Source organism: Pavona decussata, unplaced genomic scaffold, assembly GCF_977016875.1.
Source record: "Pavona decussata unplaced genomic scaffold, jaPavDecu1.1 SCAFFOLD_12, whole genome shotgun sequence".
Lineage (NCBI taxonomy): Eukaryota > Metazoa > Cnidaria > Anthozoa > Scleractinia > Agariciidae > Pavona > Pavona decussata.
Window position 1 is genome coordinate 990001 of NW_028145435.1, and position 15000 is coordinate 1005000.

The 15000-nt window shown below is 38.8% G+C and overlaps 1 protein-coding gene, 1 long non-coding RNA gene and 1 pseudogene across 3 annotated transcripts in view; all 3 read left to right on the forward strand.

Annotated features, from left to right (window-relative positions):
• The window catches only part of LOC146487955 (uncharacterized), a 7340-nt gene extending 562 nt beyond the window's left edge, over nt 1–6778 (forward strand). Inside the window, exons 2-5 of the mRNA XM_085124264.1 lie at nt 420–640; nt 1553–1602; nt 5614–5736; nt 6199–6778. Coding sequence (XP_084980390.1) covers nt 420–640; nt 1553–1602; nt 5614–5736; nt 6199–6778 — 974 coding nt within the window. The remainder of the gene's footprint in view (nt 1–419; nt 641–1552; nt 1603–5613; nt 5737–6198) is intronic.
• Nucleotides 6779–6791: 13 nt separating this feature from the next.
• Nucleotides 6792–9665, forward strand: LOC146487956 (uncharacterized; annotated as a pseudogene). The gene is made up of 4 exons (XR_014867502.1): nt 6792–7548; nt 7771–7824; nt 8067–8173; nt 8427–9665. The product of XR_014867502.1 is annotated as an uncharacterized LOC146487956 (transcript).
• Nucleotides 9666–11135: 1470 nt separating this feature from the next.
• LOC146487957 (uncharacterized) lies at nt 11136–12603 on the forward strand. Its single transcript, XR_014867431.1, has 2 exons — nt 11136–11655; nt 12235–12603. It is a non-coding gene; the product is annotated as an uncharacterized LOC146487957 (long non-coding RNA).
• Nucleotides 12604–15000: the final 2397 nt, after the last annotated feature.

A 15000-nucleotide genomic window follows, 5' to 3' on the forward strand; every position in this document is an offset into this window, starting at 1 on the left:
CCACATATCCTTTACGTTATGGGTGGTCGCATATGGGAGGTTCGACTGTATTTCATAATCTAGTGCACTGTTGCATTGACATGTGCATTCATTATCATGTTACCCTGAAATATTTACCCACTGGCAGTAGTTTCCTTTACATGTACCTTTTTTTTGTTCAGTTATTTGTGTTGACTTTGAATGTAAGAAGACTTACATATATCACATGTTATTATTAGCCTGCATTCATTACCATAATTTTGACCAAATATGTGAGTGTAATTATTTGACTGTGGCAAGAACCATTGGAATTACAATGCTCTGTATTGGACTGTGTATTAATAATAGATATGATATTGTTACTCTTTAATTTGAAAATGTAATTATGATAACCCCATTCCTAATAATTATTATTTTGTTTACCCTTAAATGTGTTCCAGGAGTTCAGAATGAGGTTCAAGTACAGTTTTGTGCATGTGAGGCAGATTTTCTCCGCCACCTTCGTTTTAATCTATGGGCTGCCACTCCATTGAAGCCAGAGTTGGCTTTTAGTATTTCTCTGATGGATTTCCTCCATGCCTTAACCTTGGAATGTCAAGTTGCAGTGAAAGACTTTTGTGTTGCTGTACAGAGCTTGGCAGATGAAACCTTTGTTTTTGCTGTAAGTGTTCTTGTACTTTATGTAAATGGCCTCTAGGGTGATTGATTAAATTTATTTTACTAGAGACATAATTATAATTAGGTATTATAATGAAAGGGCTTAGTTAGCAATTTCCATGTATTGAAAAATTCAACATACGATTCAGGCTTAACTTTTGGATGTCTCTCCAGCCAACTTTGGGTACATATTTTTACCTTCACAGTGGAATGCTTAGTACACGTATTTATTCTTGTTTAAAGCAAGTGCAGTTCATACTGCTACCAAAAGCATTGCTAAATTTGTTCATCTTAAATATAGTATAACATTTTATGAGATGCTCTCTAAAAGCTAGAATTATTAAAATTATTATTTTAACTCGTAGATTTAAAAAAGATAGTAAATGAGAAAGGTTGTTATATTGCTGGGTTCGTTAAATAAAGTGCAAATATATTTATCAAAAAAGGCTTTAGAAGGCTTTTTTAATTTTTGGTACAGTATTTGTTTCTATTTTTAACAAACTTAACCTCAGTATGAATTTCTGGGGTCCCATACTTTTCGTGAAATATATTTGGCATAGTTATTTTTCTGCTACTCATGTTCGCCAAAGATTTTGTTCAAAATTAAGTTCATTAATTTAATTTGTAAAGTTACCCATGACATAAAGGATTGCATGGGCACTCGCAAACTCACGATAATTATTGTTATTGCCACAAAGAAAAATGCACGAGCACATAGAAATTTACACGACTGCATTGAACTGTAAAGCTGTTGGAAATTATGAAATGTTTAGTGTCATGAATTATCTTCAAGTGTTCCGTGATTTAATATTACATTCAGTTGTGCAGCTGTGTGGTAATTTTAAAACTCAGTTTATATCAACTTTTCTTCCCTAGATCAGAGTAGGTTTTGTGTATTTTTTTCTCTTTTTTGCAGAATCAGCGGAAATTATACCCTATGATAATTGACAGTTTTGAAGAATACAGGTCTTTTGTTGTCTGAAGATATGTGTAATGCTGTAGTAATACTAATTCTAAAGGCATCTTTAATATTTCATTTTGTAGAAATTCATTGGTGTCCTTAATCAGTTGTTGTTTTACCCATCATGGTTTAGCAAAACGTTGTGGTAACAGGACAATAAGAAGTGGTCATTCTATTATATTTTGTTCAATAGATGGTGCAGCTTTTTTACACGTTTTTTTCACATCGCATTAGTGTCATCCTTCTTGACCATGCATATTGTTTTCTTTTAAGAATATACAAACACAAATAAAGAAACCTGAAGTTCACTATAAGTCATGGAAACAATGGCCTTGATGGTTTTCCTTTGGGCGCTTCTGCTCGGAGGGATTAGTTATTGAAACCGCACACAACACACCTTCTATTCATAGGCATTACTGCTTTATATATTGTTGGTATGCTGTATTGCATTTCATTTTCTATCACTCTTGAAGCCATCAGATTGTTTTTCTACTTCGTGTAGTTTTTCTCTCGTGGAAGTTTTCTCTGTTAATTATGGGTACAACTCGTCGTTGTACTGGCTGCAAGACACCACTCTCAGAGCATACATTTGGAAAGTCGGGAAAGAGTTGCACTGGACCAGAACAAACTCCTGATATCTCTGTTGTTGAAGAAGACACCGCCCCTCCTTCGCAGTCCATTCCAGTTGCCGATGAACCACAAGAATCTATAGAGGCCACTCTCACTTTTTTGCTAGGGGCGGTTAAATCGCTTACCACTGGCCTAAAGGACGTTCAGACTGACAATCAGCAACTGCCCTCCTCACTAATTAGTCGTCGATAAAGGAAGTTCCCGTTCCATCTACAAGCACTGGCGGGGTGACGGCTTCCGGAGTTACTTTGCTGGGAGTTGTGCGCAATGCAAGACTTGTCGCAACAGGCCAATTGACACGTCGCTCAGCTCGGGTTGGCAGATTCCAGGGATAGTGACTCGGACTATGACGAGGTTGAGCCGTCCACGCACATCTGCACTAAAGACAACAAGGCGTCAACTAATGGTGGTAAGTCTTTAAAATCCGGGAAGAAGTCAAAAATTACGACTACCATCCTTTATCCCCAGTTATGGCCGCATAACTTTCTTAGTTTCACAAATGCTCGTCGTGATATTAAATATGATGACCTGACCTTAGAGGATTTCATTGCTGGTTAAGGACAAATCCTCCAATCCCCTGACATTGGGGAGTGCGACCACTCCACTCGGCTTAAGCATTTGGTGTCCCTCATGTATTTGGCCCAGCAGTACGAGTGGCAAGCCATTCTCAGTTTTCATGGGGTTGTTCCTCTGGAGATCGAGAGAGGCCTCCTTAAGTGGGGCGATTCCTTATTTCATTTAGAAAGCCGTATTCTCTACGGGCATCCTAACATGCCAAAATCGTCTACCAGTGGAGGATCTTCAATGTTTTCAACCCCAGTCTTGTATTGTCGAGATTTTCAACACCAGCAATGTTCTTTTAATCAAGCCAATTATGGCTATCTTCGCGGCGAATGAAAGTGGCTGCGACATATTTGCTCCAACTGCTGGGTACAATCAAGAAAACAAGAGCAACATCGCGCTCATTCGTCCAAATGTACCTTTACCTCTGCAAGTTCTGAGACAAAAAACTAACTACTTCGAACACCTTCGTCCACCATGCTAAGTCTGTGGATGAAAATATTCCTTGTTTTTCAGAGGATGTTGAACATGACATTTTGTCTTCTCCCCCTGACCTTTTTCATGCTGCAGCAAACCCCCTGATTGTATCGAGTCTGTTTGCGGTTTAAGTTCTAGTTTACAGTTGAGTTTTTCCCAATATTTTTCTTCTCGTGCGGTTTGTTATTCTTCTCAGGATATTCACGATTTGGTGGCTAAAACTGGTGAGCCAAATTATTTAGTCACTAGGGTTCCTGTCCCCTCTGCATTGGATATTTCTACATGGCGCATTCCAGAGTTGCTGGTCCTTTTGCCTCCATGCCATTCACCAACGGCTTTGTGGTTTCGCCTCTTAATACCGTGCCAAAATGGGATTCGGATGATCGCAGAGTTATCGTCGATTTAAAGGCCCTTTGTCACTTCCCGTGATGCTCTGCGGTTGTACTCGAGTTTCGTGGCCACGAAAATCTTCCGCCATTGAAAGGAAAGAAAGGTGCAGAGTAATCTGCTTGCATAGCGGTGAATTTTTGAAGAGTTTTTAATAGAAAAAGATATTCAGTGTATGGTCGTTCAGAAATTTGGCGTTTTAGTGTTACCAAAGCCACTTGTGATGGGCAGTTGAACTGTGGAAGGAAAAGAAAGATCATGCAGGGTTTAGCAAAAACACTAACAGTGAATTTGCTGGCTATTTGCTCACCTGTGTCGGCATATCTGCTTCGAAGAGGCGAGGGGATCGAAGGATCTCACCTGTACAAGTGTCAAGTGAGTAGTCTTTCATAGTAGGCGTTCTCGGCTGTTATTCATTTTATCATGTTGAATTTTGCTACAATATTTTCAATTTTAATTTGCAGAACGCCGACCATTATTTGCGTCGACTCCAAACAAAATTGCTGCCAGCTCTGAACAGCCATCTTGCTCTTTTACTTCGAACTTGTGAGTGTTTTTCTTTTCTTTATGTCTTTGTAATTCGTTTACATACGTCAGGGACAATGTTTCAGTGGTTTTATTACGGACACTTTATATACTGGAATGTTTTGTATAAAATTACCAGGGATGTAGACGTGACTGGGGTATCAGAAGTCAAGAACTAGGCTGGCTTGGAGAGCTCCTTTTCTGCATGCCGAGCGCTGAATGCAACTTTTGGATCGATTGCTGGTAATCCTTTTGAAGACAAAAGTGATTCGGATACAAGTGATGATGACACGTGATTCTGAGACAAGTAGTGATTCAGATGCAAGTGATGATATGGATAGGTAATAAATAAATAATAAATAAATGGGAATTTCCAGTGGACTTCCACAGTGTGGCTCTTCTGTCCACTGTTTCCAGGTTTGCTAAGCTATAGAATACCTGGCCACTTATTTGCATCTCGCTGAATTACAAAGGAGTCTTCTGTTTTTAAATGCCTCGTTCTATAAAGGGAAATATAATGAATGTGTTGATATGTAAATAGGTGGCCGAGTATTCTACAATCGCTCCTCGAAAATAAACCCGCGCAATCTATATCAATTGAAATCAAGTGCTGATTTGTGTCTATACGAAAACATACATGCATGTATGTATGTTTGTTATTGACTGCAATTAGTGATTGATTCCAAATTTTGGCAGGCTGCCATTTCAGCTTGGTTTCATGAACAATTCTTCTTATGAGATGTTTGTGATTACTTGAAGACTGTTTCATCCTCGGCTGAAAATTCCAGTCCGCCCAAATGGGCTGAAAAACCTCATTAAAACACACCCAAGTCCCCACCTGAAAAGTGAGTTTGAGCATTTTATTTTACTGGATACAATTTTGACTGTAGCTGCTCCCATGCCTTTCAGCTGCACCAAGGCTGAAATTCAGCGTCTCATTGCAACAAAGTTTCAGCCCCCTGATATAATTTGCCATGTATATTGGCCTCTTACTGAAAATTTTGCTGATAGGTAAATTTGATAGTAATGAACAGCAGTTATTTTCTGCAATCATTATCAATTATAATTGGTTTTGATTACCAGGTATTATTGATTATGGGTTTATTGATTGAGTATGCCTAGCCTTTTATACAGTAGCACCTGTTCTCTCATTCTTTTAAAAATTACTTCAAAAGTGAACACAAAGTGTGGCATATTATTGAATATACATGCAGCTTGTGGTGAAACACAGTCACAAGTTATCACAAGCTACCTTGTAACTCAGTTCAGCCACACCCTTCAGTTTTACTGCTGTCTTTATTGAATCCTGCCTAGTTCTGATGTTGGCTTCTTTTGAAATAGTAAACCCCTCGCCCTCTCCTCCCCACAAAAACTATTGAGATTTTCAACCTCTTGTCTCAACATAAATCTTTTCATTTCATGCATTTTTCATCTAGACTGAGCATAATTTTAAATGAAAGTGACAGCACTGAATCAGACTCTGGAGAAGACAGCTCAGAAAATGATGTCATCTTTTCTGCTGAGGAGGAGGATGAAGATGATGTAATACAAACAGAAGGGTAAGGGATACGCCTACTAAATATTTTGTGCATGTTTGAAGCATTTATTATTTTTAAATATATATATATATATTTAGCTGACAGTTATTTGCTGCATAAAAAGATGTTTTGTCAAGTTTAAAAGGTATGTTTTGCACAATACAAGCTGTACACTTGCAATCAAATGACACAGAGTGATTTACTTGAACCATGAAATACCATAGTTACTAAGTTAGTAGGCACTAGTAGAAACTAATTCCACTGTTTCTTTTGATTAATGTGGACTTATTGTTAAAAACTGTTTCATGGTCTAAGGGAAATCACTCTAATACATACCAATAATGCTAATATGAGTGAAATTTGTGATCCTTGCAGTTTCCTATCAACATAAGCAGTAGATAATAGATAACATAAAAAATGGAATGATGATGACATAATGACAAAAAGTTATAATCATAATTGTGTGCTTGTGATTTATTTCAGATGGGGCCTTAATGAAACAACCTTAACAGCTGTTTCTTTTGGTCAAAGTATTGAAGAAACTTTCAGTCCAAGTGTCCTGCTTGTCTCAGATGTTTCTACACAGCCTGGTCCTAGTTGTGTTACAGTTCCTGATCCCTTTGAGGTTCCTGATCGAGATGCGGTTCCTGATCCCCTTGAGGTTCCTGATCGTGATGCGGTTCCTGATCCCCTTGATGTTCCTGATCTTATTGCGGTTCATGATCGCCTTGAGGCTCCTGATCATGTTGTGGCTCCTGATCGTGTTTCAGCTCCTGATCTTGTTGCGGCTCCTGATCATGTCGCAGTTCCTGATAGTATTGCGGCTCCTGATCCCCTTGAGGTACCTGATCGTGTTGCAGTTGCTGATCCTCTTGCTGCAGGTGATCCTCTTGCGGTTCCTGAATCATCTGCTGCCAGTGCAGAAGCAAGTGATGCCACTACTGACCTCACTGCCAAGCTTCAGGAGGCCTTTGATGGTTTGTTAGGAGGGGAGTCTGTTGGTTCGTTTGAAGAGATGGCAAAAAAAGAGAAGGTTGTTTTAACGTTTAAGGTTAAGGTTTAAGGTTATTATTATTATGCACTATTTCAATGGTTTGCAACAAAAGGAAATTACAATATATAAGAAAAGTAACATAAAGACAGCATTAAATTACATCAATGTGGATAAATTATTGGGTTTGTTCAGTGGTCCCTGTGTTGTTGATGGATGTGGTAGGGAAAAACATGTGTGGCATAAATCGCAAGGAGGTGTGCTGATAATAGGATGGAATTGCGGTGGAGGGCATGGTGATATTTGGGAGTCTTCTGATGTATTGATTACAAAGGATCAAGGACAAAAAGTGTATGTCAACACTGTTGTACTTGCAGCCTCCATCCTATTGACTGGGAACAACTTCACAAAGTGGAACTTCTTACCAAGTGTCTAAACCTGGGATTTATTTCCAATCCAACATTCCATCGCATCCAAAAGCTTTATGCTATTCCAGTAGTACAGGAATTTTGGTTTGACATGAAGAAGGTCATTCATGATGCCATGACAGAAGAAAAGGTGGTGTTGTCTGGAGATGGGCGTAATGACTCCCCAGGGTTTAAAGTGCTCAATACTGTGTGTATTCTCTTATGGAAGCTATGACTAAGGTCATAGTCGACTTTGAGGTGAAGGACAAACGTGAAACTGGTGGTTCTTCCACAGTTATGGAGGTGGCAGCTCTGAAGATCCTTCTAGAAAGACTGATCAAAACACTAAGCATTGGCGAGTTAACAACAGATGCTTCAACATCAGTAATGGCAATGGTCAAGAAATTGAAGGGTATGAAATATGCTGGATTTATCGTGCTCTGATTGGCCAATTGTAGGTTAGATGTCTTATGTAATAGAACACTAACTAACCACACTTGCTTAAGACGGTACTGGGGAGTTTTTACATTGTATAAACTGATCAATGTCAGGCCAACATCCCCCTATACAAAGGCAAACATTTGGTTGGAGGTTAATATATCCATTTTAATTTCACCTTTTTTTTTAAATAAATATCCAGCTGTATCAGCCCTGAAGCACTCCCTGGATGTGTGGCATAAATCATGCAAGTTGACAAAGGCTCTCACAAAGGTAATCTCAGTCACTCTTTTCTCGCCGGAAGCTTAGCGCGACCTAGAAGTCGCCATGCATAACATTCTCTCGACAGTGGACAGCTGAGGTTGTCATTCCTGTCACCTTCAACTACGCACGCTGTCATGAAGTCTTCATCATCGATGCGTAAAGTCTCTATCATTGAAGACATGTTCCGCCATTGATCATAGATCATAACCAGTTCTGTTGTCATATGACCAATCATTTCTCGTTTCCCATAGGCATCTAAAGTGAAGAATTGTGAGGACATTGGCAGTGGATTGAACCCATTTGCAATCATTTTTGGCATTGCTGTCAGTCAAGTGAGAGGGACGAAGAGAAATTGAAGGTGGGTGAATAATGGGGATGTTGTATGAATAATGTGAGACATCTTTCTTTCATGAGCTCAATTGCAACAGCTCATTACACAGTCATGTTACATGTTTTACATTGACCATCGTGCTTCTTACGAAATGTTTTGGGAAGAAGCAAATTGGCAGAACAGTATATTTTTCTTGTATTGTTTTGTGATGTTTATGTCAAAATAATGTTAACCGTTCTTTTACTGGCATTAAATTGTATTTATAATTTATTTTTTGTAGAGCAAATGGCTAGTTGTGGCACATCATGTCATTGGTGAACACGAATGGGCAGATGGCCAGTGCTCACATAGACCTCTGACATCTTCTGAGGATGGCCAAACGTATCTTGCGAAAGGATCCAAGTCTGCAGAGGCAGTACGAAAGATTGTGTTTGATTCTTGGCCCTTTTTTGTTTATCATGTATATAAACGACATCTCGACAGATTTGACATCCACTGTCAAGATTAATGCAGACGATACTAAAAACTACTGCACAATTGGTTCACCGGATGTTGATATCCCTGCTCTGCAGTGTGACCTAGATCGATCAGGCATATGGGCAAATAAATGGCAGATGAACTTTAATCCGAATAAATGCGAAGTGATGCGTATTACACATAGAAAGGATAAAACTAAACCTATTTATTCGCTGGGAGGGTAATTTAGGTCGGTAGAGAACACCAAGGACCTCAGGGTAACCATCTCTTCTGACCTGTCCTGGGGCAAGTATGTGTTTGCAACGGTGAATAAGGCAAATATAGTATTGGGTATCATAAAGCGGTCCATTGGAACAAATAACCGGGATGTGTTTTCGCAGCTCTACAAGTCACTGGTCCGGCCTATACTTGAGTACGAGGCTCCTGTTTGGAGCCCGGCGCTGGCAAAGGTTCAAAGAAGAGCTTTGCGACTTGCTTTAAGGCAGAAACGTGGCTAAATGAGTTATGAACATCGTTGTAGCTTACTGAAATGGCAAACAGAGAAGCGAAGAGAATTTCTATCTCTGGTTCAATGTTATCAGATAGTTTTTGGCATTGATCACCTCTCTTTCCCAGATTTCTTTGATTGTACTCGTACAAGAGCTAACCACGACTACAAACTTTACTTGAGAAGAGCAGTTTGTAATTGCTACAAATATTCTTTCTTTACTCGCATTGTACGCAAATGGAATGACTTGCCAGGATATGTTGTACATGCCGAATCATTATCTGTTTTTAAGAGTAGACTTAAAATTTACTTGAATATTTATTGAATCAGTAGCCATCGAATTTTATCTAGTTCTAGAAATTTTAAAATATTTTTGCAAGTTTTTAGTTAGGAAAATTGTTTTTGTACAGGGTTAACCTCACGATTTCCCTATTCAGGATGTTTTTGTATTTGTGTTAAAGCCTCCTGAATAAAATATTATGTTATGTTATGATGAAAAGTGGCAGAAATCTCTTGTTTATTATGTTAATTTCAGGTTGAAATATATGTTTTCAATGTCGTAGATACATATATGGCAACTTTTCTGATCTCCTAATCTAAAAGAACCTGATTGTATGTGATTCTAGACAATAATGTTCATTTTCTCTGAAAAATAAAGAACATCCTTTGTCTCTTTCTCCGATTTGTGGTCACAGGAACACAGAAATGGTTTACTGTGTACAGGGACTTGTTGCAGGGACGGGTCTCTGCAACAAGTCATTCATAGACACAAAAGACACCTTGGTACAAGCGTTATCTAAGGAGACAATCCACAGGACTAGTCCTTTCCTTTCTTGCCCATTTGAGCTTGGGGTAAAGGTCACTAGAACTAACACACCATTTTTTTTTTTCATGAAAAAAGTACATTTATACCAAGGAACTACATGTAGCTCAATCAAGTGTGCTGACCCCTAAAATTATTCAACCTATTACATTGCAGGCATACAAGTGATTTAGAGAATTTTAACTCCATGATGACCAAGTATGCAGCAAAGAGAAATGCATTTGAGTGAGTAAATTGGCATTACCATTTATTGGATTTCAAGGTGCTGGGATGCGAACAATTGGTGGATTGTGGAATAAATAGCCCCCTTATTTACTCTTTCTCCATACTCAGATGCAGATGTTTCACCTGTAATAAGGAAATCACAGCTGTTGGAAAAGTAGCTACATTCCTAAAGAAGCTGTAATGCCAGGTCACCCCTCCGTTTTAAACAAACCTTGGCTTTCAACACCTGGGTTAAAAAGACTTAAAATTTTGTTGGCTCTGACATTCTCTTTCTTATTATTTCAATCCCATAGGCACACAGTTCGCACAAGCAGATGCGAATAATTACAAGTAGGCCACCAATCCCACTGTTAAATCTGCAGTCGAGCATACTGCAGCAAATGAAACTGCAGAGGGCAATTATGTTATATCTAATTCTCAACCTTCAATTGTTAGAGCATTAGGAGTGATTCCTAAGCCCAATTTAACAGAGATTTGCCATATCCATGATTGTTCTTGTCCCCATGGTTATGCATTCAACAAATATATAGAGATGCGCTCATTCAAATTCCAAACTCTAGATGATGCAATTGTTGGACTAGAATGGCCTGACAGTGAGGCGGTGACTGAAAGCGGTGTGGCATGATGTGACATTGTGATGGCAGCGAACTGGTTCAGACTGGTCAAAAATAGAAACAAAAACACATGCGAGTGGTGAGCAAGGGTCTCGACAAGTGAGAGATTTCGGTAACCTTTCATTCAGTTTTGTGAAATAAACCTTGTTGAAAATCTTTACGACAAAGTGGCAACCCTGCCAGGACTCCAACGATGTCAGAAAAGCGAGAAGTAAGCTGTGAGAAGCCTTCTACGAGGTAAATTCCTGAGCGAAGGTTAAGGCTGCGAAGACAACATGAGCGAAATCAAAAGATTAGAAGGGAAGATCCACAGTAAACTTAAAATGCTCAACTTTACGACAGAAGATACAATGAAAATAATAAAACTTAATTTGACAAGTGTTATGGTCAAACTATGAAAATGTTCATTTTACTGCATGTTAATAGGTTTTCACCTTTATACTAACTGCTGCTGCTGAACAAATGCATGCTATACTGGAGAAAACTTATACATTGTTTATTTAGACTACTTTCAACAGCAAGAAAATGGTGCTGGCGGAAATCAACAAAGAATGGCCATCTGACAAAAGCATCCCATCGTTTAGACCACACAACCGAGATGATGAGTTTGTAAGGAGATTACCTGAAGATCAAGGATCCCCATAGTTAGTGATTCAGAAATGTGGATTGGGTCCTGATGCAATACACGAAATGGTTGTGTCACATATGAGGGAAAGGAGAAGGAAAGAGAAGGATTCCTGTGTAATGGTTTATGAACTACCATCTGCAGGTGACGGTGGAAGGCATACAGAGAGTGTTGAATCAAGTTGTAACGACTCCTCCGCGAGTACTCAAAGTACTGTGGAAATAAAGAGACAGGAATATGCAGATTATTTTCAACCCTGTAAGTATCACCAGATGCAAATAACAACATTTGTTTTATTGCTGCAGCAGGTTCATTTTACTTAAGGCCGTGTCCAACCAAAGTAAATATAGTTGATTATAGGCTCAGAGTTGCAACTAAAGTTTAACTTGTAACTTGTCTCAGAGCATTTATAGTTTCTTCTCTACCTTGTCCACTAGGACCACCCACAACGTCAAGTGAGGTCAGATGCAACAGGTGCAACAAGTTACAGCCCTTATATGACATTTTAGGTGCTCTAACTGTAATACCTGTTATGGTGATTGTTGAGGTGCACTAATTATTATTATTATTATTATTATTATTATTATTATTATTATTATTATTATTATTCTCTTGATTAATATTATAGGGGTGAAGATTACATAACTCTGTACAGGCTTTTAGCCAGACATAGAAGACTGGCCTTCCAGAAGGCATGTCTTCCCATAAAATTATAAGAGATTAAGTGAATTTTCCTTGTAAGAATTTCTTACGAAAATGGCCATCCATAGAACGGCTGGAAACCCTTCTGGCTAAGACATTATTCTGTTGTAATGGCTTGTGCATTGTTGCTTGTAGCTTTGACCCAATCAAGCTGTGAGGTCATTATCCTGTCAGGAACAGCAGCCGGGATGTCCAACTAGCCAAACATCTACAGCCCTTAAAAAAGCTGTTTTTGCTAACTCTTTTAGCATCTGCCCTCTACAGACAGAAGTATGTCATTTAGAGAAGGTTCAAATCTGGCAAACCTTACAAAAGAAGACATTGTCATTTTAAAGACACTGTAATCAGGACCGCGCTATTAATCACCAGTGATCGTAGAAAAGGTCTCTTAGAGAAGGTTCAGATCTGGAAAACCTAACAAGAGAAGACATTGCCATTTTTAAGACACCTTAATCAGGACTGTACTATTGATGACCAGTGATAATTTGTTGAAAAGGCCTTTCTTTGCCTGTGGGCTATTGCTTCCATTGTGGTAAGGAAACCAAAAGTGTAAACTGGCCTTAAAAAGACACTAGTTGTTGGACATTTGAGATTGCCAGTTAAAGTTTATTGAAGATAGACCTTTCCACAGCTATTTTTCAAGTTTCAATAAAGGCAAGTTAGCGAATATCCATTTTTGACACCGCTGAAAGAGCACCTTTACATTAGGAAACTTACCAATTTTATGCAACATGGCAAAAGTGAGTGAAGGTACATGTAGTGTTCCAAAAAGTCGCCACATTTTACAGACACCTTTATCGTAGAGGGGAAAAAGCTAGCCCCCAACCATAAAAAAGAATGTAAAATTAGCCAACTTTGTGGAGCTATACATGTATCACATTCAATAAATAGATCTCTTTTAAGCTGTTCTTCTTTACTGTGTTGCTGAACGTTTACAAACTGATCCCATTCAAAAGTTGACTTATCAAAGGAAGGATCTATTGTTTCCTAGGATAATGTCGAAGTTGTTAATAGGGACTTTAAGATACGGCGACTACGGACTACGGACTACGGACGAGACGAAAATTAGGACTGGGACGAGACAAGTGTGCTCTCGCTTCTCACCGTCGTAAGCTGGCGACGGTGTGTAGGCGAGGAATTTCACGTACTGCGATCAAGGTGAGTACAGAGTTATAAATTATTGTATGAGAAAAGAAAGGTTTCGTTAGAATATGGTCTGAGGGCTTGATGCTTTCTATCACGAACACCAAAAAGCAGATATTTAGCAATTTCAAGCGCTTTTGAACTCCAAAAAGCGAAAAAATTTACGGCTAAGTCGTGTTTACTGATTTTGACCGCCAATTTGTGTTTACTTTTATTTACATGAGAAACAAAACTTGCGAGTGAAACACGCTCTTTGCATTTTGTAGGCAAAAATGACTTCTCCCCAAGTGGAAATGTAAGTACACAGCCTTTTTATCTTTTACCAAAGTATTTGCAAGGAAATTATGATTGAAGTAGTATCTAACCTGTCTAACGTGTGCATTAAATTTTGACTTGCAGCGTCTACAGAGCACCTGAACTGTGGAGGAACCCCAAGAATCTCGGCTAAACGAGGAAGATCTTCCTTGTTCACTCTGAACTCAGTTAAACATTCACTTGAGTCAAAGGAGTCGAGACAAAAACAATCGTACTCCCAGTATGGATATGATAGATTTACTGACTTATAGGCATCAAACAGAAGTACGAATTCTTCTTCGTCGATTATTTCGTCCACTAAAGAGTAAACCAGGGCATCTCGAACCTTTTCAAAAGACATTCTGGACGCAAAATATGAAAAAAGTAAGCGAGTTTTTTTCTTGAGTTTACTTCGCGCTTTGTTCGTAGTCCGGTGTCTGTAGTCTGCGATCTTAACTTCGTATTTTCGCACCACTGTTGTGTATTCGGCCCAGTCCTCCATAGCAAGAAAACCTTGCGTCCAACCGTAGTCCGTAGTCCGTAGTCGCCGTATCTTAAAGTCCCTAATAGCACTTAGTACCTACTGCTGTAGCTGCTGTATATGAAACACAATTTTGACACTGTGGCAAAAAGCAATAGCATTTGACAAAACTGGCATGAATTTGGATCAATCAGAACGGATTATATATGAATGCATTTTGTAACTTGTATATGAATAAGGTGCATTAATTTGGTATTCCTGTTCTCAGTTCTTCACGTTTAACAAATTGTCTCTTGTATTACGTTGAAAGAAGGCTATGTAGGCTATGTCAGGTACCTTATTGTATGCGTGTTTTGAAAACAAGTCGGAGGCCGGGGCAGGTAGGGGAACAGCATGGTGTGACATGTGATATAAGAGTGGTGTCGTTTCATTATATTATCACTATCTATTTGGTTTTGTCTTAAAACCATCGTTGTCAATGCAAAAGGGAGTGATATTAATTCACATTCTGAGAATGTCTGGTTTTCATGCCTGAAAACTAGTTATTGTCTACAAAGGGATAAAAGTGGGTGGGGAGGGGACATGTGATTTGAAATTTGTTACCAGGCTTAGCACATTTTTCTAATGGTTTTTGGCAGCAGCATGATATTCGCTTTTGCAGAGTAAATATGGAATGTCTGCAAGCTGGGAGACAACACGTTGTGTATTAAATTACATATAGTCGAGCGGATATTGTTAAGTTTCCTTCTACAGAAAGTTTTTCCGATGCTGTATTACAAGCTTGGCAGAATTTTGGCGTTAGAGTTGTACAGTGGGTAACGTGTATTGAGGCTCATCACAAAAGTAATGCCCAAAATGGGCAGAAGATGAATCTATACCATTATCACATGGCCATCAAACTGGAAAAGGGGGTCCAGTGGTTTCAAGTACGAAAGTATTTAGATGAGAACTTCAGGATGAAGGTGAACTTCAGCAATAATCAC